General features: G+C 49.4%; 5 protein-coding genes across 7 annotated transcripts; all 5 read right to left on the bottom strand.

Moving 5' to 3' along the window:
* LOC119222945 (E3 ubiquitin-protein ligase TRIM39-like) lies at positions 1-4,324 on the bottom strand. The gene is made up of 12 exons (XM_062560540.1): positions 4,247-4,324; positions 3,024-3,297; positions 2,834-2,907; positions 2,692-2,752; positions 2,495-2,597; positions 2,273-2,393; positions 2,028-2,123; positions 1,828-1,931; positions 1,626-1,734; positions 1,346-1,475; positions 1,246-1,272; positions 1-1,149 (listed from the first exon to the last, which is right to left on the bottom strand). Exons 2-12 carry the CDS (start codon positions 3,262-3,264, stop codon positions 581-583), a joined length of 1,635 nt encoding a protein of 544 aa, XP_062416524.1. The 5' UTR covers positions 3,265-3,297; positions 4,247-4,324; the 3' UTR covers positions 1-580.
* Positions 4,325-4,931: 607 nt separating this feature from the next.
* On the bottom strand, positions 4,932-8,469 carry LOC119222940 (E3 ubiquitin-protein ligase TRIM21-like). Its single transcript, XM_037479962.2, has 7 exons — positions 8,353-8,469; positions 7,113-7,681; positions 6,882-6,977; positions 6,528-6,761; positions 6,303-6,450; positions 6,195-6,221; positions 4,932-6,110 (listed from the first exon to the last, which is right to left on the bottom strand). The coding sequence occupies exons 2-7, from the start codon at positions 7,677-7,679 to the stop codon at positions 5,536-5,538; spliced, it is 1,647 nt and encodes a 548-aa protein (XP_037335859.2). The 5' UTR covers positions 7,680-7,681; positions 8,353-8,469; the 3' UTR covers positions 4,932-5,535.
* A 697-nt stretch (positions 8,470-9,166) lies between these two features.
* On the bottom strand, positions 9,167-12,628 carry LOC119222989 (E3 ubiquitin-protein ligase TRIM47-like). Of its 2 annotated transcripts, none has more exons than XM_037480035.2 (4): positions 12,568-12,628; positions 11,491-12,095; positions 10,737-10,967; positions 9,167-9,305 (listed from the first exon to the last, which is right to left on the bottom strand). In XM_037480035.2, the coding sequence occupies exons 2-4, from the start codon at positions 12,067-12,069 to the stop codon at positions 9,258-9,260; spliced, it is 858 nt and encodes a 285-aa protein (XP_037335932.2). In that variant the 5' UTR covers positions 12,070-12,095; positions 12,568-12,628; the 3' UTR covers positions 9,167-9,257. The 2 variants fall into 2 exon arrangements, with proteins under 2 accessions (XP_037335932.2, XP_037335933.2); XM_037480036.2 differs by lacking the exon at positions 12,568-12,628 and adding an exon at positions 12,382-12,560.
* A 980-nt stretch (positions 12,629-13,608) lies between these two features.
* On the bottom strand, positions 13,609-17,384 carry si:dkey-46i9.6 (E3 ubiquitin-protein ligase TRIM39). 2 transcript variants are annotated; one of them, XM_037479892.2, is made up of 6 exons: positions 17,341-17,384; positions 15,698-16,614; positions 15,401-15,496; positions 15,080-15,310; positions 14,761-14,908; positions 13,609-14,674 (listed from the first exon to the last, which is right to left on the bottom strand). In XM_037479892.2, exons 2-6 carry the CDS (start codon positions 16,580-16,582, stop codon positions 14,094-14,096), a joined length of 1,941 nt encoding a protein of 646 aa, XP_037335789.2. In that variant the 5' UTR covers positions 16,583-16,614; positions 17,341-17,384; the 3' UTR covers positions 13,609-14,093. The 2 variants fall into 2 exon arrangements, with proteins under 2 accessions (XP_037335789.2, XP_037335786.2); XM_037479889.2 differs by lacking the exon at positions 17,341-17,384 and having other exon boundaries at positions 15,698-16,692.
* A 470-nt stretch (positions 17,385-17,854) lies between these two features.
* btr12 (bloodthirsty-related gene family, member 12) lies at positions 17,855-24,475 on the bottom strand. The gene is made up of 8 exons (XM_037479944.2): positions 24,372-24,475; positions 23,283-23,782; positions 22,664-22,855; positions 22,445-22,540; positions 20,822-21,055; positions 19,790-19,937; positions 19,308-19,334; positions 17,855-19,022 (listed from the first exon to the last, which is right to left on the bottom strand). Exons 1-8 carry the CDS (start codon positions 24,376-24,378, stop codon positions 18,484-18,486), a joined length of 1,743 nt encoding a protein of 580 aa, XP_037335841.1. The 5' UTR covers positions 24,379-24,475; the 3' UTR covers positions 17,855-18,483.
* Between the last annotated feature and the right edge of the window lie 170 nt (positions 24,476-24,645).

The raw sequence follows: 24,645 nt of genomic DNA, 5'->3' as shown, positions 1-24,645 counted from the left end.
AGTTGTAACTTAGACCCTGAACTAATGGTCTTACAGTTTTGTGTATTTAATTAATAATAACAATTGGGTGAAATTCATTTGGACTAAATCTTAACTTGTTGTTTTAACACATAAAGGGAGCTTCAACATTTTCCCAACAAAGTGACGTATTTATTTAAAGACCAAAGGAGAAGAATGTAATATTAATAACAGAAACATGATGAGACAAATGGTTTAAGAGATGAACTTAACAGAGAAATATCAGGAAGCACAAGAGAATAATGAGAAAATTAAAAAGTAATGGATAATCATCAGCTGCAATTTGATGGTAAATAATAAAAAAATGATCTCAACCTCAACCAACCTCAGCAGTAAAATCATGCTTTTACTTTAATACATTATAATAATGATAAACAAATAAGATTATGTTTTCAGTGCTGCTGTTGTAACATTTTCAATGATTTAAAAAACAAAGACCAATCAAGTCTCCATTAATGTATGAGTAAAAAATGTCCCATTTAAGAAGAAGATAACATTTGGACCCCGAGCACCAATCAGAGTCCCAGGTGCTTCACAACCAGCGGCGCCCGGCACGTGCGCTTCACGCATCCGCCACCACGGCCGAGAGGCTCAGCGGCCGAGAGTTCTTCCCGTTCTGTCTGAGGTGCGGACTGAAATACGGCAAAACCTCACCGCCGAACGCACACCCCACAAATGAGTAGATGTGAGACTTGGCCGCCGCGTCGTAGAAGGACACGAGGCCCTCGGCGCGGTCCACGAACACCCCCACCCTGCGGGGCCTCTGCGCCACGGGGAGCCTGACGGGTGGCGCCGTCATGGCCGCGTACTTCTCCCCCTCGAAGTGCACGGCGACCCAGTAGCCGCTCCCCGGGTCCAGCGAGAGCTTCCCCTTGCGCCTGGCGTCGGCCCTCGCCACGCCCAGGTCCCAGCCGGTCTTGTCGCCGACATCCACCTCCCAGTAGGACCTCCCGGGGGGCAGCGCGGCGAGCCCTACCACGCTGCCGAACACGTCGAACCTCCGGGGGCCGTCGGGGACCGCCTGGTGGTCGGGGACCGTCTGGCGGTCGTCCCCTGCGTCTCGCACCGTCTTCCCGTCGGGGGACAGGAGCAGACAGCGGTGGGCGGTGGTGGGATCCAGCTTCACGTCCACTGTGGCGGAGCAGAGGGACATTTGTAACGTGCATGTGACCATAGGGGTTTCAGATGGGATAGTCAGATGGTCGTTACGCCTTCTGAGTCACTCACCTGCAAATGTGGGAATCCTCTTGAGTTCTGTGGAAAGAGACCAATGATGTCAAAAGCAAAGCGACTCACAGGCAAACGCGTGACTTTGAGCAGCACTCACCGACGGAGGAGAGTTTCTCCAGTTCCTGCTGAATTTCTTTCATCATGTTGGACGTTGTGGTCCTCAGTGAACCGAAAGAGAACGAGGTGTTAACGGCGACAGAATTCAGGTCACCTGTTTGAGAGGAAACCTGTTTAAGAAAACACAAGGGTATCATTTTCACAAAGGGGGAAAATACACCAGCACAGCAGCTTAAATATTTGCGTTCTCTTCGATATGGAAGATGCCAGATGCTGACATCTAGTGGAGAACAAGCATGATGACCGACTCGGATGTTCACCTTCAGATCAGGATCCCTCTCCAGCTCGTCAAGGGTCATTACGAGTTTGTCAATTTCCTTTTGCAGCCTCTGGAACAGAAGTTCGGCTTCCTTCTTCACTTTCTTCCTCCTAAAAGTAAAATACGGCGTCGTGAAGCATTCGCCATGAATCACCTTAAACTGTGGCGTGCGTTTCGTGCATTTCGCGTATCTCCAGACCGACCTCTCCTCCAGCGGTCCGAGGGCTTTTCGCCGGGCGCCCTCGACGGCTCTCATCACGCCTGAGAACACGTCGTTGATCTCCAGCCACTCGGCGTCCAGGCCGCCCTTGAAACGGGGGCGAAACGCATACAAGTGAGGATGCCAAAAAAGGTCACAAAGGGACACAAAACGCTAAAGCGAAAAAGGTCCGCCGCGGCTCACCTTGCAGGCCTTCACCGAGGATCTGACTTCCGCCATCTTCCGTTCCGTCGCCTGAATGTCGTGCTGTAACGCAGCCCTCGTCCTGTCCTGCCTCGCCTGGAGACAAACGCGTGTTAGACCACGCTCGCACAAACACAAGCACAGTGGCACCATGGCTGCGCTTCTACCCCTCTTTTGAGTGAAAACCGGCACAATTTAAAGTGGGGCCACGTTCAGGTGGTAGGATTGGAAATGAGGCTCAGTACCTTTTGTAGTTGTTGAGTCTCTCTCTCCTTCTCTTTCTGTCTCTCATTTGGTTCAAATGTTTCCTGAGGCGTGGTCGTTGGGGGGCCCGGGAACAGTTGCCCCAGGAACAGTTGCCCCGCCCAAAGGATGAAAGCACAGGTGATGATATGAGTTTTAAAGAACACCTTCACAGGCGGGATCCAGATGTGCCCTTTTCGAACAAGTTGAGAATCTGCCGTACCTGCTGCGCGCCGGTGGCGAAATCAAGCGCTCTGCAGACGCTGGCGGGGGCTGGACGGGCGGGTGCTTGTTGCGTCGTGGCGGAGGGCGGGGGAGTCTGAAACTCTGCAGAGAGACGAGTTCGTCACCGTCGGTCACAGCTGCTTTGAATCCTCCCCTGTTTTTCCGGTTCTGAACGAATTACACAAATAGTCCTCACCCCATTTTTTTGTTTCCCTCACCGGGACGTCCAGGGCCGCCGCTCCGAGCCAGGCGCCCATCTGTGACACAGGAAAGAAAGAAGAAACTTCATCAAGCGATTTGCCCAGAATTGTTTGTTTGGCCTGTTTGACTGAATGTACCTCGGTCTTGACCGGAGAGGTCCCGTTTGAAGATCCTCCGTTCCTAAGACTCCCAAAGATGTTCGGTTGACTTTCTGTAAATAATAATAAGTAAACCATCCAGTTGTTTTGGAGATAACCTTCAACTACCACTGTTTTATTCCCTTAACTTGCAACAAGTGGAATGGAAACATCAGATGAACATAAAGACCTGGGATGTGTAACCTCTCATCGGACTTGAAGGCCGGGGTGAAGATATTCATCAGGGGCTCTTCGACCTTCATGAGGGGCCCCGGGTAGGTGAGTCTAGGAAGGTAATCGTTGAATCTGAACTGTTGGCTCTCGGGGATCCCCATTCCCCTCGGCGTGCATCCCATTTTCCCCTGGTGGGTCCTCAGGCCGTGGTAGGTGGTCACTTTGGACCACCCGCAGTGGCACACCTGGTGGCTCATGTCTTTGAATCGCCTCTTTGAAGACGGACCGTGCTGAGGAATGCGTGTAAGACAGTGGTTAGTCGCCCTCTAGTAGGAATTAAGCAGTACGACTCACTTCCTGCTGCACGCAGAGCCAGAAAGTCATTTCGTATGCAGAAAGTTAGATGGAGAATGAAAATTCCATCTCCAAAACTATTCTAATTGTTAAATAGATGTGTTTGCGTGCGTGTCATTAATTCATAAAACCCCCTGATTATAAACACACTATAAACACTATACTGAGTTAGTTGATTTATTTACTGTGGCGGTACAACAAGGTTTGAATGCAAAACCAGTCAACGTTTCCTTCTAGCAGCTTAAGAAGAACTCTTTAAAACAACAATGTTCAGTGTGTTTTGTACACGACCTGAAAGCTCCGGCCACCCGTCCCTTAAAATACGGAATCGTCCCGTATTTTGAGCATGAAATAACACGTATTTTCCCAGTTGTCTTCAATGCAGCATCATGCAAATAATCCCACCCGAGTTCTGTGAAGACTCGTCCTACTCTGCCCCTGATTGGCCTGTGAACCTGAAACCAACCAAACGGAGTCAGAGGAGGGCGGGTCTCTCGGCGGAGCGTCGATTAGCAGAGGCGGCTCCCGATACCCCCCCCCCCCACCCCCACATGTCCGTCTGAAGTATGCAAAGGTACCGACCGAATCACCGGGGGACCGCAGAGTCGCATCCCCCACCTTCTGTACAAAAGGTGGCAACCCTCGGTACACCGGTCTGTTTGTTCACTAAACCCCGAACCCTTTTAATGCTTTTTCATGGACCCGGAATCAAAACAAAACATTTCTATGTTTATAATAGACACATATTAACAAATCCTCATTGCAAAGTATTCCTCTCCTTTAAGGTTTTTAGCAACATTTCCCGATTTCATCTCACGCACATCTGTCAAACAGGAGCTATTGCGTCATATTTGGGGTAATAAAGTTGGATGTGCCGCAGCTTACCTTCCTCTCTGCGACTTTGCTGGCTCTTCTGACTCCGAGCGGCGCGTCTCTCCTCCCCGATCGTCCAACACTCTTTTGGTTTCGTTTCAGTCGAATCTAGTCGAATGTTTCCTTTCATCGCATCCTGTTTCGTCATGTCAGATGTTTGTTTACCTTTCTTTTTTTAATTTTTATTTAACAAATGTATGGCATCACAAAAAAAATAAATATGTGTTACTTTGTTAATTTATTTTGAATTTCCATTCCCGGGGGCCCTGGAAAATAAAAATATTGTTTATTTTTTTATTTTCGGTGCCACTGCCATCTACATCCTATACTTTGTCAACTGATACCAATGCCAATATCAATGTTGTCTGCCCATTGCATGATAATCATGCATATATTTACATGAAACAAATGTAAATGTTGATTTATGAAAGACTGTACTCATAAGTTTCGGGGTCCTTGGCCGAAGAAAATGTTGAAAAGACCCCTGGTTTATTTTTCCTCTCTGAAACAAAGGCAATTTTCCTTTGCTTTCAGTTTTGTTTACTCTAAAAAAAGGAATTACAAAAATATGTCCACTCCTTTCACTGCGCTCAGACATGTCCCAACAGCTTGTTTCCCAATAATACGCCACTGTGATGTTGGAATGAATAAATCCCCGAAATAACATAAAAGAAGGGATTCAATTTGATCACTCATATTTTATATATTTTATTAAAACAGGTAGATGACAGCACAATAACACATACATTGTATTAACACCCAGCGTCTCCTAGTGTCCCCCATCACAACCTTAACCAGTTGTATGTCTCTTGATTTTACAAATTCAAATAAGTCTTCTATTTATAAGCCCTTGGAGGGTTGGATAAAAATAAGGGATAGGGAATAAGGGGCTGCTGATGAGAAAATATACCTTTTTTACCTCCATTTTAGGAATTTTATTAGCTCTGGTCAACACTTTAACCTGAAGTGCCCCAAATGTATCTTCCACAAATCTTCAAACCGCAGGATTACCCAGAAACCCCCTGTGGCAGCGGACGCGGTTTCAGCTCGGCTGCAGGGGTGAGAGAGGGGGAGTGGCTCAGGGAACAGTGCCAGGTGAGAACACCTTGCAATCAGCTGATAGAAATTGACGTGTGTGTGTGTGTGCTCCCATCCCTATTTAAATAGTGAGGCGAGCGAGCGAGGGGGAGTGCGAGGAGCGAGAGGAACGCCGGCGCGAGTTACAAGAAATAAAAATGAATTGTCAAAACTATTCACCCTGTGGTCGCGGTACTTTGTCCGGAGCCAGAACCACCCACACCCTACACCCCCTCTTTCACATTCTCACAAGTCGTGTGTTTTGAAACAGAAATGATGAGGGGCTCTTCGTTCTTCTCCTCCTGTTTGGCGTGCGGGCTGAAATACGGGAGGAGGACGCCGTCCCCGAAGGAGCACCCGGTGAACGAGTAGACGTGGGACCCGGCCGCCGTGTCGTAGAAGGACACGAGGCCTTCCTCTGCGTCCACTAGAACGCCCACCTTCCGGGGGTGCCCCGCCAGGGAGAGGCTGATGGGCGGCGCAGTCATCGCGGCGTACTTCTCCTGGTCGTAGCGCACGATCACCCAGTAGCCGCCGCCCGGGCTCAGCGAGAGCTTCCCCCGGCGGTTGGCGTCGCCCCTCGCCACGCCCAGGTCCCACCCTGTCTTTCCGTCGACCTCCACCTCCCAGAAGGACCTCCCGGGGGACAACGGGTCGAGCCCCATGACGCTGGCGAACTGATCGAACCTCTCCGGGCCGTCTGCTACCTCTCGGTCCTCCCCCTCGTCCCTCACTTCCTTCCCGTCGCCGGAGAGGACGAGACGGCGGTGGGCGGTGGTCGGGTCCAGCTTCACGTCCGCTGTTTGGTACGAGCTTAAAATAAACCCAAGATCTCAACTCAAAAGGTCCCACTTTCTGAAAAGAAAAGCCCTAAATCACGTACCTCTGAACTTTGGAACTCTCTGAAGTTCTGTGAAGGGAAGAAGTGGCGTGAGAACCGTGTGGTAACATTGAAGATTAGAACGATTTGCCACCGCGGTTCAACTCCTACCCGTGGAGGTCAGCTCCTCGAGTTTCTGTTGAATTTGTTCCAACATGGTCGTTGTGATTTTCCTCAAGGTGCCGAAAAGCAGCGACGCGTCGAGCTCCACCGCTTTTGAGTCCACGAGGTCGTCCGGGTTCGGGAGAGCTGGGTAGCGCTGAGGAAGAGGAGATCAACCCAAAGGCCGCACCAAGGAAGATCCAACCACACAGACCATAGAGTATAGTCGCTCACCTGAAGGAACAGGACGTGATCTTCAAGCACCGATAAGTCGTCCAGCTCAGAGATGGTTGTCTCGAGGCTGTGGATCTCAGCCTCCAGCTTCTCTTTGATGCCTTTCGCCTCTTTCAGCACTTCGTCTCTCCTCGACTCCACCGGCCTGAGAGCTGCCGCCCGGGCTTCCTCCACGATGGCAGCAACGGCTGTGAACACATTGTCGATATCCCACCACTCACTCTCCAGCTGGTCCTAGAAAATGGGTTAGGATTGAAGGGTTAGGCCAAGCATTGATGTTCGGCCTTCCTTTAATACAAATTAGACGTTTAAATGCATTTTGTTTTTCGGTAATGACCTAAACTTCCAGCCCACCTTGCATCTCTTCAGAGATGTATCGGTCTCGTCGATCCATGTTCTTTTCTTCTTAATTTTCGCGTTTAACTCTGTCTTTGTGTTTTCAAGCTTGGCCTGTTGTAAGAGCAAAAGGGTAAGTCAATACTCCAACAAACGAAATTGCACATGTATACCTCCATTTGCCAGAAATACCAGGGTGTCAAGTAAATACATAATACTGTCAAAAAGGCCTTGGGTAAGATAACCCACCTTCTTCTTGTCCCATTCGTCTTCAGTGGACACAATCTCCTCCTGACCTTCCTCGATGCAAAGTGCACAAATGCACCCCCCCCTCTTCCTGCTGTACAGCTCCAGGGGCCGCCCGTGCTTCAAGCAGGCCCTCTCATCCAGGTTCTCCACAGGTTCCACCAACCTGTGCCCCTTCAGCCTCTCTGTCGAGGAGTGCTTCTCCAGGTGCTTCGAACAATACGAGGCGAGGCACACCAGACAGGACTTCTTGGCCTTCAGCTTCCACTCCGTGCAAACGTCACAGGCCACCTCGCCGGGGACCCCGGTGCACAGATCGGCGGGCTTCTCCAGGGCCTTGCCCATCTGCTCCACGATGCTTCTCAGGACGATGTTGACCGTCGGGACCCTACTCACATGCGCCTTGCACAGGGGGCAGTTGTCGTTGTTGTATGTAAAGGTACATTCCAGGCACGATTTGCAAAACGAGTGGCCGCAGGCTGTGGTGACAGGCTCCACAAAAGGCTCAATGCAGATGGAGCAGGTGAGGTGCATCTGCAGCGAGCCGGGGTGCGCTTGAGCGGCGGCCATGTCTGAGGGCAGAGAGCATCGCGAGGTCACTCACTCGGGAATTCAATTCCTGTCTTAGAGTGTTGCGAGAGATACGGAAAGGTCGTCAAAGAGCGGATAGTCGTTGCCACAGGTGAGCACTACGGGGAACAGGTTAATGCAAAAACCCGTTTTTGTGTTTCCTGTTTTATTTTGTTTAGAAGGGTCGGCAACATTAAGGATTATTGATCATACCTCTCAAGTGATTCACTTTGAATTTAGATGAGGAAGAGGCTGTGGACTAGTTCCCATGTCAGAGACTGGATGCACAGTAGAAGGTGTCTTTTAAGTAGTTAAAATGATAGATTTAGGTTTTCATTTTTTGGGACAGACTTTAAAGTCAAGATGACAAAGGATATTTATTTCTGAACAACAGGGAATGAAAGCACACTGTGATCAAAATGGAGAACTTGGATATTCCAGGTGACACACCCAGTGTGTGTGTGTGTGTGTTTGTGTAATCTCACACACACACACAAACAGAAAAAGCACAATGAACCAACCAGTGAAGTAATAAACCTGGCAAAACACCCGCAGACGGACTGAAGCCTATTGCATCATACGGCAGTAGATGAAATGAACACGTAATGAACCCCGGAAGAAAAACATTAAAGCCTTTAAAGGTTCAAAGTGCTCTGACGGAGTGTGATGCTACCTTTCAACTAGCGCGATGGTCCTCGTCTCTGTGTACGTGTCCTCCCTCTAGCAGTCCTCCCTCTGTTCTCTCTTAGGTTTCATTTCTTTTCAAAAAGCTGGCTCTCACTTCCTGTACTCGGGGAGGCATGTACACATGCAAATTAGCCACTGAATCGTGTTTAGCAAGTTCCTACATGTCCAATATTGACGAGGTTTTTTTGGGACATTATGAGATTTTATGCGTCTGTCTTTTATTCAACGTTTAACTGGTAGATTGATAAGGATCAAATTCATTCACTGTGTTTGAGGCAACAGTGTAACTCCACCCTTTATTGTTCAGCATGAATGTTCAGTGTTATGAGACATCTTAAATAGGACAACAACTAAAATACTTTTCAACACATACAGAAAGACGTGTAAACTGAGATTGACCTTTAACATAAATCACATCATCCAGCCGGCAATAAATAGACCTTTTTCACAATAACCGGAAATGCGTATTCACTGTGGAAGTGGACTTCCTGTCAAGCGGAAACACATCAGGAGATGGAACGCGTTATTGGCTGTTGAGTTTTGAACTAATGGATTTAGGCAATTATTGTAATTCCTGAGGTTTCAAATATCAATCAGTCAGCAAAAGTCTGAGGTTTAGCTTTGGGAAATGCACACATATATCCCTCTAATGGATAATAAGCAGTTAGCTTAGCTTAGTTTAGCATTGAGACTGGAAGCACTGGAAACAGCTTTCTCTTTCCAAAGGTCATTTAATTTGCACTTTTTATCTTGTACCTTAAATCCCAAAAGCAAACAAAAGGCCATTTTTCATGGGGGTTGTTTTTCCAAACTGTTTACTTTCGAAGGGTATTTTCCAGAGCGTTGAACTATTTGTTTTGCAGCCGCTGATCCGTCGACCCACAAAAACAACTATTTCAGGTCAAAGGCGTCAGTCCACGAGGAGCTGTGTAGAAACGTCTGCAGGGAGGAGAGAGAGAGAGAGACCACATTACTGCACACAGATCTGCTCTTTAAAACACGCCATGTGGCTTCATCGATTTGCGGTCAGCTGACGCCTGACCCCGGAGGCCCAAATTTTTTTTATTGGGGGGGGGGGGTCCGAGACCCGGTGCTAATACGGTACAGGTGTCTTAACGGCCGTTATCTACCAGACCGAATAGTAACTCTGATTTCGGTGCCTTATTTAAATGCCTCCCGCTTCTCCCTGATGCTCCGAAAACGGACGTTAGAGAAGTGAAACAGCGCCGCACGGGACGCTAGTAAACACTACACTGGGCAGCAGGTAACGTTAGCCTACCGTTAGCTAGCAGCTGAAGTATATACATATTTTAAATATGTCAATGGAGCAACCACGGTTAAAATACTGACAGCTAAACGGTGTAAAGTGTGTCTGTGTTTCACTGAACAGTCTGTAGCTGCCGTTGTCTGAAAAACAAACAGATGTTGCGTTCACGTGAAATTCGCCTCGCCAGCCTTGTGCTGCATTCGAAGGTGTTGTAAAATACCCTTTTCCCATTGTTTTTGTCGTTTAACAGTAATTTACTGGTGAAATAAGTTTTTGTTATAAGTTATTGTTATTACATTATTAATAATTCATTTAATGTTGAGCTCACTATCGTTTTCTTTTTTTTTACTAACTAAAAAAAAAGAAGCAGGGGTGCCCTGTAGGTCTTCTCTCCAACCCCAGTTAACACTAACCTGATGAAGTTGTTAACAAATAAATAAAATATGTGCCTGGTCACTTAACATGTTGATTTTGAATAATGTGGTTACTATTGGATTATTGTCATATTAATGGCTTTCGGTCATGTTAGAATATCTTACTTTTTTTTTAAACGTGTCCCTAAAGATTTTAGTTCAGGTTATAGATTGACTACTTTAAAACAAAGTAAACCATCTAATGTAGGTACAGTCTTTATAGACATCATTATTAAATCCAGCGGCTAGTTGTTTTACAAATTCCATCAACATAAGGGATGAGAAATGCCATTTGTATTTCATCCAACCCTTTGAAGGTGCATGGTGCTGCCATAATGAGGACACCTGCTGGATTTAGGTAACTTAGTTAACTTCCTTGCTCAAGGAAAGAATGACCTGTTATCCACTTTGTCATGTCAGGGATTTATACGACGTGCTGTAACTTTGTTGCTCCAGAATTAGAGGGTTACCTGTTTGATTATAGCCAATCCACTTCTCCAGACACCACTACAATACTGGGACTAGCCCAAACCATGAAAAACATCCCAAGACCATTATCTCACCTTCAAAATATGTCAATATAATTTTGCCTGCAGTATATAGTGTAGCAAGGTAGTCTTCAGTATTTTTTATAGTTACATTTTAGGGGAGCCCCCAAGAGTCCTAAGTCATTTCGAACCCTGGGCCCACCTGTAGGAGGCGGAGGTCGTCCTCGGCGCGTGAGATCTGGTCCAGCTCCGCGCTTCTGCTCTGCAGCGCCGAGATTCCCTCCTCCAGCCGCCCGATGAGCTCTTTGCTCTGAGCCCGTTCCGCGCTGGGGTCTTGACCCCCGAGGCCGGCGGAGAGCTCAATTTTCTCAACTTCGCTCAGTCGCTCTTGGATCGCTTGCTGAAGTTTCGCCTTTCTCCATTTTAGTTTCACCTGTGTAATGAGGAGCAGGAGGAGGACGAGACCTTTTTGTAACTTATACCCTCGATAGAATGTAGTCTAAAATTCTTCATTAACATTCCTTTGTTTTTTCCTTTCACAAACGCAATATGACGCAATATATAACTATAAAAGCAGGAGGCAGATTTGGCCTCAACCTGACTTTACTCTTTTTGTTTTGTTTAAATCCTGGTTTTCGTTTTAGGAAAACCTGTGATATTCTTTACTAAACCTGACCAAATTGTTTCCTTGACTCTAGCAAAGTTTTTTCAACTACTGTTTAGCTATTTGGAATCCAGCCACGTGGAGAAGCATCATAGGATCAACGAGCCGTCTCCATTCCTTAAATCGCTCTCGGGTTTTACCATATTTGCGAGTACATGTGGTGTAAGTGTGAGTCACTCATACTTCTTATTTGTAAAAGCAACACAGTGTCATTTCTCCTCTCAAAAGCTACCTAGACAGGGGAGGCAAAACATGACATTTGAATAGCAACACGTGACTGCTCCTACTGTACCTTCATCCTGGTGGCCTCCCTGTGGACGGAGACGATGTGATGGCCCCTGTGTTCCGTCTGGACACACACGGCACAGATGCACGTCCGATCGCTCCTGCAGAACTTGTTGAGCTGCTTGCCGTGCAGGCCGCACACGGACTCCTCCAGGTTCTTCACCACGTTGATCAGCAGGTGGCGCCCGAGGTCTTCTCTCTGGTAGTGGGGCTCCAGATGGGCGCCGCAGTACGAGGCCAGGCACACCAGGCAGGACTTGACGGCCCTGCGCTTCGCGGGGCAGAGGTCACAGGGCACCTCTCCGGCTTTCAGAGGCGCCTCCTCCTCTTCCTCCTCCTCCTCCTCCTCCTCCTCGGTGGGGGCGCCGGGCGCCTGGGCTGCGTCGAGCGGCGGCCTCGTGGGGAAACTGGCCTTGCACAGCGGGCACCGACAGGCCCCGTTGATCCTCCAGTATTCGCCGATGCAGCTCAGGCAGAAGCAGTGACCGCAGGGCAGGGAGGCGGGGCGGGTGAACCCCTCCAGACAGATGCAGCACTGAGGCGGGTCGGACATCGGGTCGGGACGATTCCCGGACGCTGTCAGCATGCAGCGAGGACGTCGTCTTCCATCGGCTGTTGAATAAAGACTGAATTACAGCGCTTCTTCGTTAAATTGGCTTTTTTAGGATTGTTGGGCCTGACACAACAACATAAGTGTTGTTAGTGGAAAAACTCCTTCTACAAACACAAGACATACCACCTGAAAATGAAAGCATTTCCAGCTGTTAGTGACTGGCATGTGTGCCGAAGAGGGATGAGGAAACCTCATCACAGCCACCAGGTAACCATCGCAAATCCACCGACCAATCGCAATCCAGACACAAGTCTCCTTCAGGGTGGTTCAAACAGTACAGAATACCTGTGGTTGTGGATGCATCAGGTGTCAGTCCAAATTGGCTCCGAGGTGACTTGAATACCTCATTATTTACACCACTGATACACAGAGGTGGTGTTTAATGATCACCTCCATTCATCAAACACAGACTAAAACTCTCAAAAAAAACCTCTAAATGCTGGAATGTTTAAACTGAAATACAAGACTCACGTCTCCTGAGCGTCTGGCAGCTTGTGTTCCTCAGGGCTCTGACGCAGGTGTGTTGTCCGATCAGGTGGTTCCACCTGCGCAAAGGTTCAGACACACCTCTCGCCGCTGGTAAGGAGGACGGCCCTTTTGGACTCTGTAATTTCCTGTAAGCTCGTAAACTTACACACACTCGATACGGCAGGAGAAGTTTCCTCATGACAGATCAGCAGTTCCAAAAGAAGAAAGGGCAAAAAAATCTGCAAATATTTATTTTAGTGGTAATGTAAACTCCCCGTTGTTTATGGGATATTCAAATGAAAAGAGAGCACTTGTTTTGTTTTGAAAGCATTGTGCAACGACCTGTGGTTGATTCTGGCCTGATAAGGAGTCTAATAAAAACGACGTCATCAACATCATCAGCATCATCATCATCCGACTAAGGGATGATTCAGACACAGTAACCCGGATCTTTCCCGTCTGTGGGCCCGTAGAACCCTGCTGGCCTTCATTCCAGGCCTCCCTGGGAGCTTCAGAAAACAGAAAGCTAAGATGCCATTTTGAATGTATGTTTTCTAAACCTCCCCCCGGAGGATCGGGCTTTGGGGGTTGATGTCCCGTCAATCAGGGAAGTACGAGGTCTCTTTTGTTTTCTTATTATTCTTAAAAGACCGGCGGTTGGAACCAAGAAAGTCGCTGGATTAGTAACACGGGAAGCGCAGAACGAAAAGGGTGATTTTAAAAGTGACCATTTGAAAATGTGGTTGTGAATTCTTGCCAGGTCTTCTAAAAGAAGCATATTTTATGTCTGCTTACAAAGCATTTTCGCCCTGAATTTTCTTTAAGATATTAAACCTGCCCAATATTCATGCAGGTTGGTATTTTCTTTAAAAAGAAACAGAAACTCCTTCACTAATTTTAAGTTCTTTCTGCCCCAGAGGCCTCACCGGTTTCGCCTCATGCCTCCACTTGCTTGAGAGGCATGAGGGGATGAGTGATATCTTTTTACTTAAATGAAACTGAATTATTTTCAAAATTGAGATGAGGCTTGAAAAAAAGTACGTTTGGAGTGAGCGTTTATTGTTGTAAACCATGAGCACACTTCTCTTCAGGGTTCAACCATCGCAGCATTAATCACACTTGACTAAAAGTCCAGACAGAAGCACGACATCACCGATCTAGAAGGCTCCATTTCTTTTTGAACAATAGTTTATGGATTATGACACACTAAAAAACACGGATGTTATTATTATTATTATGATTAGCTTAGCATAACACTGGCTAGCCGGTGGTTAATTCGTCTAATTAACACATTTTATCTTTTTTTTGTTGTTAATCCATTCCAACAAAAACAAAAAATCCTTGAGCATAACAGCACAACATCAATGCTTACGTCCTGCTAGTTCTGGCTTCATGTTTAGCATAACGTTGAACTATCCCTTCATGGCTTCCATGGGCTGATCTGAATGCACGAACTGCACCATTACTACACATGTGATGAATACACATAAAAGCTTTTCTTCCTCTGGTGACTCTGGTCAAACGCGTCCCTAGCTCTGCTTGATCGGGCTCTTCTCGTTCACGGGACAAATGGCGATGGTGTCGGACGCCTTGTCGCAGCAGTACAGGTAGAAGAAGGGCAAGATCTTCTCCCTGAACTCGTCTTTGAATGTGTAAATGTGGGCCCGGGCCTTCACGTCGTAGAAGGACACCTGGCCCTCCTCGTAGTCCACGTACACGCCCACTCGCCTGGGCCTGGCCTGCAGGGGGAGGGGCTCCGGCGGACACGTGGACGCCCGGTACCCGTGGCCCTTCTTCATGGCCAGGGCCCAGTAGCCGTGCGTGGTGCTGATGGAGATGCGGCCCTTCCTGTTGACGGAGGATCTGGCCACGCCCATGTACCAGTCGTCCTTGTCCCCCACCTGGACCTCCCAGTAGTGCCTCCCCGAGGAGAAGCCCTCGCGGCCCAGGACGATGACCACCGTGTCGAAGCGCTCGGGGTGGTCCGGGAGGTCCTGCCAGGCGCCCAGGTGTCTCACCTGCCGCCTGTCCTGAGAGAGCTGCAGCCAGGGGTTGGCCGAGTCGGCGTCCAGCGTGACGTCCGCTGTATATTTCAGAATCTTCTTGATCTCTGTCAATGGGATGACAAAAAGAAAGACAACATTACTTCAAGACGTCGTGTGAACAGCTTATTGTTTTTTTTTAAGAAAACCGCACCACTTTCCGCCAATTTGGCGATGGCTTCGTGCAGCGCGTCCTCCAGTCTGGCCACGGACCTCCTGATCATCCCCACACACACGTCCGTGGGGACGCTGGTCTCGGACCAGTCTTTGACGGAAGGAAGGGTGCTGAGGGCCGGGAAGCTCTACGGAGACACAAAACGCCGATGGGCAGAACAGGGGTAAGGTCACGTGATGCGCGAGGGACGGATGATGTAATCTTACCATGATTAGGCCCCGGGCCGCCGAGAGCGAAGGAGAAAATCAAAACCACACGCATTTGGGAAAACGTGTGGGAAAACAAAGCGCTCGCTCGCCTTCAAGAAGTGAATGTGGTCGCTCCGAGCAACGCTCTCCAGGTCGGCGCTCCTCCCCCTCAGCTCGCCGATCTCCGCCTCCAGCTTGGCGACAAGGCCCTGGGCCCAGCTCTCAGTCTGCCGCTGCTTCTCCTCAATGGCCGAGGCCAGCTCGGCCTGCGTCTTCTGGAGGGAGCGCACCAGCTCCGACACCACCTGCGCGCTTTCCTCCACCTCTCTCTGGGCGCTGGCCTGAAGGTGAGAAACGGAAGGAACGCCACGTCAAAGGGTCGCTGACGTTGGAACTTTTTCTTTTTCTCCCCTGTGTCCCCCGTCGCTCACCTTGTTTTGCTCCAAAGAGCTTTTGATCTCCTCCACCTTTTTCACTCTGTCCCGGATCATCTGCTGGACGTCTACTTCCGTCTTCTTCAGCTGTGCCTGCAATTACAGACGAGGTGAACTTTACCTTCAGAGGCGTCAATGTCGTCCTGGTTTAAGAGTCAAAAGGGGTCACGTTTGATATCTCTTTTTCTAAATGAAGGAATGCATTTTCTTTTGTAATTGTTCGTCATTTACGTCCAAAAACGCCTCGTTACTACGGCTTGATTGGACGACCACATTTCTGGATCCCATTTTCACCTTTTTCTCCGTCCACTCTCTCTCCACGGGGACGGTGTAGTGCGCCCGGTGGTCCGTCTCCGTGCAGAGCACGCACACGCAGGTCTGGTCCCTCTTGCAGAAGAGCTCCAGGAGCCGCTGGTGCTTGGGACACATCCTGTCCTCCATGTTGGCCACGGGCTCTATCAGCTTGTGCATGGTGAACCTGGCCACGTGAGACTGCAGGTGCTCCTCGCAGTAGGAGGTGAGGCACACCAGGCAGGACTTGACCGCCTTGGGCCTGCCTTCCCCCAGGCAAACGTCGCAGAGGACCTCCTCCCAGGGAGGGGGTGAGGTTTGAGGAGGCGAGGAAGCCGGGATCTGAGGTGAAGATGGGGGCGATGTTTGGGGCGGCGGGGGGGAACCCTTGGCTGTGGCCTCGGGTGGAGGAGGAGAGGTGTCCAGGAGGGACCTTTTCTCTCTGCTTCTCCTCTCCTCCTCCTCCTGCTGCTGCTTCTGCATCAGCTCCTCCACGAGCCGCTGCTTCTGATCCTTCTCCAAAAGCCTCTCCTCGTCCTCCTTCTTCCTTCTTCCCATCGTTGCCTTCTTCTCCCTCTCGTCCTCCGCCTGCTCGCGCTCCTGGTCCTCGGCGCTCCTGACCCTGATCTCCTTGAACTGCTCGGCGATCTCCCTCAGCACCGTGTTGATGCTGATGTCGGGCCTCTTGTGGAAGGTCTTCTTGCACATGGGGCACTGGTACAAGGGGCTGGTCCTCCAGTAGCCCAGGATGCAGCCCTGGCAGAAGTTGTGTCCGCATGGGATGGAGACGGGGTTGGTGAAGACGTCCAGACAGATGGAGCAGTGCACCTGCTCTTCGGAGAGGTTCCCGGTGGAGGCCATTCCTGTGCGGCCGAGCGGAAGGGTCATTCTCAACCGGCCTCCGAACGGGGCATCGAAACCTGCCGTGACAACGAGGTTGCTCGGGTTAGATGGCGAGACTTCATTCGGGGTCATTTTCGTGCACATTTAAGGTGCAAAGCGGGACAGGATTCATTAATTGTTACAAATTCAATTATTAATTAATGTTCGGCCTGTTTCTAACGTCATTTAAAAATGTTACCTTGACCATACCCTAATTTATAATCATTTGTTTTGGGATTTGCTAAAATATCCGTATTGGCAAACATGACGCTGATATATTTTTAGGAAGGAGCTCTTCATATTTGTTGTTACGATCAAAGCAGACCTCTTTAAAGAAGACATTTTGTCTCTTTACTTGAACTGGAGCTAAATATATCCTGCTTGTATGATTAGTTTGAAGGCGGAGTGTCAGTGAGTCGGACTTTTGAAACAAGCAGCTCGGTATCCAAAGACGGGATTAACATCTTTCCAAAAATATCGGTCCAGTCAGCGACTTTTCTTTCAAAGATTTGCGTGCACTAAACTGTAATCTGGATCTAAATTGATTTGCAAACACCTTAAGCCTCCAAGAAAACTAATTTGAAGTTCCTTTTAAAAAAAAGTTACTTTGGTTCATGCTCTTAAACAGCCTATCTATAATAAAAGAACAACCGTCCCCGCGAGGAGCTACTGGAGCTCAGAGAAGCAGACGGGACGCTAAAGACAAAGAAAAGGCCGGAGAGGACGAGGACAGGACAGAGGATCAGAGACACGGGGACACTCACCCGAGAGCAGCTGCCGCAATGGTCCGCTGCGTACTGATATATGAGATATAGCCTGGGACCACCCCCCCCCCCCATAACACACACCTCAGACCCAAAATATACCGCCTCCCTCCCCCTCCCTTTACCCCAGATACAGATTTATACCCCCTGGACCTCACAGGAGGACGGGCTTACACCCCGCAGTGCACTTTAAATTATTTGCACCTCTTCATCTTTACTCTGATCCTGAAACAAGCTGCAGGGTGATGAAGCTCATTTATGTTTCATTGATGATTCAGTGTTGAACTCAATGAGTTTTTCCTTACTCAGCTACATATTTCAAATCAAATCAATCAAATTCATTAAGTTTGTATATTTGGATTGATTAGTGGAACCCAACTTTTGATCAATTGAGGAAAAGCTGCTGTAAAAAATATTTTGCGGTTATCAAAGTTGGCCCCTCCTCCCCGGCTCAGCGTCACCAGAAGGACACGCCCCCTGACCACAGTGGAAGTGAAAAAAACAGTGACTTTAATGAATTTATTCTTTAATGAACAAGTTCTGATTGATACAAAATAACATATTTGATATATATATTCAGAACGTACTTTCACGGCCCTAAAACCATAATGGATTATAAAATAAGAAATAAAAACCTCCTACAGTATGTACAGAATTCTCTTATCTGGTCAACTTGGACGGCCTTCAGACCGTAAATCTACATCTATTTATCTTCCTTTCTTCTGTAAACTTTCCAAGTCTTGTAAAAAAGATTAGAACAGCATTACTGTCACCACACCCAGCTGATACACGGCTGTTAAAAGGTCAAAGGGTCAGAATAATCCTCTCTAGTCCTTTGCATGTTTTTACTCCAAGATATCGGCTTGTTTTAGATACAATTTGAGAGGAGAGGTACACTAAGTAACAACGAAGTGAACTTTACCTATTAACCTAGTAATTAAAAGATCAATATCTCTCAGTAATACGCAATAAGCCTGGTTTTACCTGAGCGGATGCAATAACGTGTCAATAAAGTACGATGAGGATGGGTTTTACTGCTGGCAAATCGCTGTGTTTTCAGTCCATTGGTTGGACGGTCGTTTGAGGGGAAGCGCCTTGCGAGCTGGCCCGAGCGGCCCGCCTCCCGATTTGGCTGCCCGCCCCTCAGGTGTGTTTGACCGGCGATATGAGGAGAGGCGACGAGTTCTTCCCGTCCTGGTGGAGGCACGGGCTGAAGATCGGGTACAGGCTCTCGCTGAAGGTGTCCACGAAGGTGTAGAGATGCACGCGCGCCTTCACGTCGTAGAAAGACACCTGGCCCGCCTCGTAGTCCAGGAACACGCCCACCTTACTGGGCGGGGCCGGCAGCGGCAGAGGCATGCGCAGCGAGGCCAGGGCCTTCACCTCGCCGTTCTTCAGCCACAGGCACCAGAACCCGCCCTCGGGGCTCAGCTTGATCTCGCCCTTGCGGCGGGCCGAGCCGCTGGCCACGCCCAGCGTCCAGGCCGTCTTGCGCCCGACGTCCACCTCCCAGTAGTGGCGCCCGGGGCCGAGGCCCTCTCGGGCCATGACGAAGAGGGCGGGGCTGAAGCGCCGCGGGCCCTCGGCGTGGACGGCCTTGCGCTCTTCGTACCTCACCTGGCAGCCGTCGTCGGACACCACCAGGTTCCTCTGGGCCGTGACGGGGTCCAGAATCACCTCGGCTGCACAGAACGAGCGCCCCGTTATTCAAATGTCCGTCACCCATAACTCATTGTTATAACATCAATTGGTCGTCTGATTGTGATCTAAGCTTAAGTCTGATCTGTGATACTGGAGTACAGGTGTATGGTACCTGCATGTTGTGCTGGTCATAGTTAACACTACTGGCTTTAAACATGCTGAAGGAGTTTTGATGATGTGGAGGAACGGGGTCCTCTTGTGGACTCTTGGGAGAACTGAACATTTGGCTTGTGGCTGATTGTCAAATTGTAATAAGTCTTACTCACTCGAATAGTTTTGGACCTTCCGGAGCTCTGAGAGAAAGAGGGGGGGAGAGAGAGAGAGAGAGAGAGAGAGAGACGTAGTCAGCATGCGATTTTTTGAAAGAGACAAAGTCAAAGCAGATGGCTCGTGTGGGTGGTGGACATTTAGATCTGATCCAGAGCTCCAGACATGTGCTGCTGTCACTCCGACAGATTCCAAGCGGCGGTGAACTGCGGCATCAACACCATCTCCATCTCCATCTGTCCGACCATCTTGTATGTGTGAATGTGTGATAAGGGGAGGGGGGGAGCCGGTGCAACGATGAGTCACTCATCTATTTATAAGCGCTCGTGCACCTGCATTTGGGTAAGAGGGCCGTTTGGATCGTAGCGGATGATCAGAGAATGTGACTCTTATTTTGAAAGGCTTTGGGCTACGCGGACATTGTGTCATAGAGAGGATGGACGTAACAGCAGGAACACCTAACAACCATGGCTGCCCTCACCTTTCCCGTAGAGTCTCTTGAGCTCTTCCTGCAGCCGATCCACCAGGCCGCTGACGGAGGAGCGGATGGTCCCCAGGTAGAGGTCAGTGTTGACGCTGACCGCCGACCAATCGGTGGGCTCCGGCGAGGCCGACAGCATTGCCAGGTTCTACGGGGAGGAAGGACAAGTGAATCTGAGATGGATATGAAGTCTATTCACATTAAAAAATACACTACATTTGGTTGATATGTGTTAAACCATCTGGACGGTTTGCAGATTCATCTCCTCAGATCAAAGTGGGGAGGGAGGTTTTTAACGGAGGGGTTCCAGATCCACAACAGTGAGCGTATGTGTCTTCATACACTGTCAAGACTGCTCTGCCAAACGTGTGTGGCTTCATGCCTTTGCTTCCTCTCACACTCATCTGCAGACTTCAAAGACCTCTTTCATGAGAGGAAAAAAGAAAACGAGATTGAGGTTGTATCTGCATCAACAGTCCGGGGTAAATGCACAGGGGGGGGTGGACCTTCATAACAGCTGGCTGTGTTCCTACAGGCGTTTGATGTTGTGTTTACCCGTCTCCTAGCAACCGCTTCCACACACGGCCGCGGGGTAGCGTGGACATTATGTGGATGAATAATGGTAGGAAAAAAGGATTTCAAATGTATACATGTACGTGTTGTTGCAGTGTGGTTTTGACATTTTTAATAAGAGCATAAAGTCTGCTAGGGTTCAATATCTGCAGCTGCATTTGGGTTTTAGCTAATTAGCTCCCCTGCTGCCCTAAATGCATATTAAGTGTTCTGCGTATGTAGGTTGCACGCTGGAAGACTGAATAATTCTTTTTTTTCTTTTTTTTCACACTTGAGTCGTGGTCCAGTTTTTCAAATGGTGATCATTTAAAGTCTGAAGAGGAAAAAAAAAGTGGAACATTGGAGGAGGGCGGATCAACTCTCCCATTATTTGCCGATGTTCCAAAGCGATGGTTCATATATGTCGTAGACGCTTGGACTGCGTGTGACGACCGGGAGCTCCGGCGCTGTCCTCCCTACCTGCAGGAAGACCACCTTGTCCTGCGTCTGCGCGTGCGCCTCCAGCTCGTTGCTCCGCCTCCTCAGCTGGCTGAGCTCGTTCTCCAGGCCCCGGGCGAGCTCCTGGGCGTGGCGCTCGGCCTCCCGCTGCCTCGCGGCGATCAGCTCCACCAGCTCCGCCTGGCTCTGCTCCACCAGGCGCTGCAGCTCGGCGTACACCTGCCAGCTCTCCTCCAGCTCCCTCTGAGAGCTGGTCTGCAGGGGCGGGGGGGGGGGCACATGACGGATCGGTTACGTATTCCACATCGATCGCTTTGAAGTTCTTTGTGATTGAGGGTTTGCTACAAATGACCTCGCCACGCCTTATAAGGCTTGCATATTTTCCATATCTGTGACGCGGTTCGGCACTAAAGCAGGAACATCGAAGCCCGGTCCAACAGATTAACTCGTGAAATGCGGCGCTTTCAGCAATGACACAGCTCTTTTTAGGCCTTTTTCCTGAGTGATTGGGAGCCTACCGAGCGTTTAGTCTCAAACTGAAAACTGAGAGGATTTTGTTTCTCTGGTGTTCATCGATACAAGGTTTATTTTGCATGATTAATATTTGAAAGAATCCATCATTGCCATTTCTCTCATGCACATGTGCAGTGGGGTTTTGCGCAGTAAACACACACAGGCGTGAACATCCTGATACACAACCGTCTGGTAACTTAATCCCCTTTTGTGTTCTTTTTAAATGAGACACATTGAGCCCTGGAGCTGGAAAACTATTCCTTTAGAAAACTGTTCAAGGACATTTCTTTCGTTTTATGTTCATTCTGCAGGGGCTGAAGTGTCCTCCTCTGCACGCTGGAGTTTCATGGTCACGAGGCTGTTGGTGACAAACAGGGTGTGGGGAGCCGGAAGGTATCTGCGGCCGCTGGTCGTACCGGTTTGACCCGGTTAGACCCGGTTGGACCCGGTTGTGAGTCTGCAGACAAGAGGCACACAAACAAACTGTGCTCGCTGGCACGCTGTCACCAAACCTGTGGCATCTTTTACAACAAAAGCAAAAAGGACCATCTAAATTACCAAGGTGGGGGGGCGGGGGGGGCAGCTAATGTTCTGCAGGCCTCTCCCGGATCAGAGGGCAAACAAAGCTTTACGCCAGAGCGGACTGGGCAAATATTTAACGTGCAGGTGGAGAGGCAAACACAACACGTGCACGGTCAGAAAGGTCCTCGAGGGAGGAAGTGAGAGAGTCAGTGTCGTCCTCTTAGAGCGCGTGGTGTCTGCAATCAAAGAATTTGACGGGAGGTCTGGGATTAAACGTTGTGTTGCATCAACATATCACCATCTCCCATCATTTATTCTTCAAAACCTTTTTTTTAGAATTGTTTATTTTAAAATGAATAAATAGGTTTCGAGTTAACTTTCTTTAAATGCCTTTCCATTCACAGTTTTGGGGGTATTTTATAATGTTTTTCTGTTTTAACAAATAGACAATCACGTCTGTTTTATTTTAATTTTGTACTTAAAGATTTCTATCAAGAAGCTTATTCCTCCAGCTCAACCAGCTTTTGTTGAATCATCCACTTTCATGTGGGCTCGATCTGCTTCAAAGACTCTGAAACATGCTGCGTTCCGGACCTTCGGCCGACTCACCTTGATGACCTTGATGGACTGTTTGATCTCCTCCAGTTTCTTGGCTCTCTCCTTGATCAAATGTTTCACCTCCGACTTCTTCCTGGCCAGATTACTCTGCGAGAAGAAGAAGAAAAACGGTCGATTTAAGGTCACATGACGGCGGTCAGGCCTTGGTCAGGGTTAGCTCAGGACAGGGTGTAGATCTGAGTAGGCATCAGAAGGCGAACGAGGGCTCACCATCCTCTTCTTCCACTCGTGGTCCACGGAGACGACGTCGTGGGACTTGTGCGTGGACTCGGCGCAGGCCGCGCAGATGGCGGCGTGGTCCGTGCGACAGTAGACCTCCAGGAGACGCTCGTGCTTCTTGCAGATCTTCTCCTCCAGGTGGAAGGTGGGTTCGATCAGGCGGTGAGAGACCAGGGACTTCACCTGGGCGTTGGTGGAGTGGGGGGGGGGGCAATGAGGTTAAACATCTGGGAGGGATTTGAAACCCAAAGCTCTGAGATGATGCTGATGCACATTTGCATGGGGAAAAAGCAAACCTTATTCCCTAATGAGACTCATTGAGCTCATTATCACATTAATAATTAACTCTATATGTACACTTGAGTGATAAAGTGAACAAAGAACAGTCTTCATGTCCTTCATCGATTGTGCGAGCAAGCAAAGACCTTTTGACTTCACTAGATTATAAATAGTACTATTACGGTGAATCATGTGTAAAACTAGCATGACACCATATATCACCTCTTTGAGAGTCGTTCTCTTACAAATGTGTTCTTTTCATGGATATTTGATGGAGCTTTCAGGAGCTTTAGAATAGAAGAATACACCGAGTGAGAAGGACAGCGCTGACCTTCCTGTGGTTCCGGAGGTGGACCTCGCAGAAGGACCCGGGGCAGTTCACGCACGACTTCAGGGCCTTCACCTTCCTCCCGATGCAGGCGTCGCAGGGGACCTCCCCGGCGCGGGCAAAGTCCCCGCTGCCGGGCGCCTGGGAGCCCCCGGGGCTGGCGTCGCGGGCCAGGTTGAGCGTGGACCCTCGCGGGGCCCCTCCGCCCCCCCCACCACCACCACCACCACCGCCACCGCCTCCTCCGCCGGACAGCATCAGCCCCTGGAACTGGGAGGAGATTTCGGCCAGGACCCTGTTGACGCTCATCTCGGGCCTCTTGGGGTAGTTCTTCTTGCACATGGGGCACAGGAACTTCTTGCTGTGGTTCCAGTAGCCCTGCAGACAGGCCTTGCAGAAGCTGTGTCCGCAGGGCGTGGAGACGGGCTCCACGAACACCTCCAGGCAGATGGAGCAGGTGAACTGGTCCTCGGAGAGGACGCTGCCTCCCGGGGAGCTTGTGCCTGCGCGGAAGGGTTGGTTACTTTTATAAAGAGAGAGAGAGAGAGAGAGAGAGAGAGAGAGAGAGGGCAAGTGCTGTCTGACTACGGGGTCAAAGGTCAGTCTGCACACAGATACGAGCTCTCTGGCAGGTGATAAACAGTCACAGGACAATGAGCACCAGGGAACAGTAGGAAGTGGATTCAACGACGTCACTGTGAGGTAGGTGACAAAACTATCCGAGGAATGCAGAAACTCAGGAACATTCAGGTCTTAAAGACAACACAAACTGGAACCTGAGAGCAACAACCCACTGATTTTGTTCCCTTTGATCGAGCTTGTGTTTCATTTAACACACTCAGTGCTGTGTGTATCACACGAAGATACGTAAACGAAAAGGTGTTTCTAGAGAGGGAAGATTCCAGATGATCGGGTCACAAAGTCAACTCGAACCAAACGCTCCTCATTACTTCACCAGGAATCACGTGTTCTCTCTCTCTCTCTCTCTCTCTCTCTCTCTCTCTCTCTCACCCCGAACACGCCGCGTCCCACAGTCCCACGAGGAGAGGAAGTCGCTGATACCAACGTGGGAAAAGAAGAAGAAACACTCACTCTGCATGTTTGCTCCTGACGTGAGACGCGGAAGGTTCCTTCCTCCTCCGGGGCGCTTTGCTGCGATGTCCCACGAAGCGACAGGTGCTGCTCTCTTCCTGAAACCCGGCCCTCCCACTCTCGGTGCGACACACCCGGCCGTTCACACACGCCCCCCCCTCCCCCCTCCCCCCCCCCTTTGTTATCACACACACCGATCCAGCCCTGTGGACATGCAAAGTCCTCCAGGTCCCGCAGAGCCTGAAAGGCGTCTGGAAATAACATCAGTTGTGAT

The sequence above is a fragment of the Pungitius pungitius genome, chromosome 1 (genome assembly GCF_949316345.1).
Source record: "Pungitius pungitius chromosome 1, fPunPun2.1, whole genome shotgun sequence".
Taxonomy (NCBI): domain Eukaryota; kingdom Metazoa; phylum Chordata; class Actinopteri; order Perciformes; family Gasterosteidae; genus Pungitius; species Pungitius pungitius.
The sequence above is the reverse complement of the archived record's forward strand: the minus strand, read 5'-3'. Positions and strand labels throughout refer to the sequence as shown.

What these genes read in the sequence shown, in the direction of transcription:
- LOC119222945 (XM_062560540.1), bottom strand. Translation starts at nt 3,264, where the DNA reads ATGAGCCACCAGGTGTGCCACTGCGGGTGGTCCAAAGTGACCACCTAC. An exon ending in CCTCGGTGAAGGCCTGCAAG is followed by an intron (nt 1,932 to 2,027) that starts GTGAGCCGCGGC and finishes CCCCGTTTCAAG; the next exon opens with GGCGGCCTGGACGCCGAGTG. An exon ending in GAGGATTCCCACATTTGCAG is followed by an intron (nt 1,150 to 1,245) that starts GTGAGTGACTCA and finishes GCTCCGCCACAG; the next exon opens with TGGACGTGAAGCTGGATCCC.
- LOC119222940 (XM_037479962.2), bottom strand. Translation starts at nt 7,679, where the DNA reads ATGGCCGCCGCTCAAGCGCACCCCGGCTCGCTGCAGATGCACCTCACC. An exon ending in ACGAATGGGACAAGAAGAAG is followed by an intron (nt 6,978 to 7,112) that starts GTGGGTTATCTT and finishes CTCTTACAACAG; the next exon opens with GCCAAGCTTGAAAACACAAA. An exon ending in ATCACGTCCTGTTCCTTCAG is followed by an intron (nt 6,451 to 6,527) that starts GTGAGCGACTAT and finishes CCTCTTCCTCAG; the next exon opens with CGCTACCCAGCTCTCCCGAA.
- LOC119222989 (XM_037480035.2), bottom strand. Translation starts at nt 12,069, where the DNA reads ATGCTGACAGCGTCCGGGAATCGTCCCGACCCGATGTCCGACCCGCCT. An exon ending in GGGAGGCCACCAGGATGAAG is followed by an intron (nt 10,968 to 11,490) that starts GTACAGTAGGAG and finishes CTCATTACACAG; the next exon opens with GTGAAACTAAAATGGAGAAA. An exon ending in ACGACCTCCGCCTCCTACAG is followed by an intron (nt 9,306 to 10,736) that starts GTGGGCCCAGGG and finishes TCCTCCCTGCAG; the next exon opens with ACGTTTCTACACAGCTCCTC.
- si:dkey-46i9.6 (XM_037479889.2), bottom strand. Translation starts at nt 16,681, where the DNA reads ATGTGCACGAAAATGACCCCGAATGAAGTCTCGCCATCTAACCCGAGC. An exon ending in GAGAGTGGACGGAGAAAAAG is followed by an intron (nt 15,497 to 15,697) that starts GTGAAAATGGGA and finishes CTGTAATTGCAG; the next exon opens with GCACAGCTGAAGAAGACGGA. An exon ending in CGCCAAATTGGCGGAAAGTG is followed by an intron (nt 14,675 to 14,760) that starts GTGCGGTTTTCT and finishes TCCCATTGACAG; the next exon opens with AGATCAAGAAGATTCTGAAA.
- btr12 (XM_037479944.2), bottom strand. An exon ending in ACCTCCGGAACCACAGGAAG is followed by an intron (nt 22,856 to 23,282) that starts GTCAGCGCTGTC and finishes ACCAACGCCCAG; the next exon opens with GTGAAGTCCCTGGTCTCTCA. An exon ending in AGTCCATCAAGGTCATCAAG is followed by an intron (nt 21,056 to 22,444) that starts GTGAGTCGGCCG and finishes CCGCCCCTGCAG; the next exon opens with ACCAGCTCTCAGAGGGAGCT.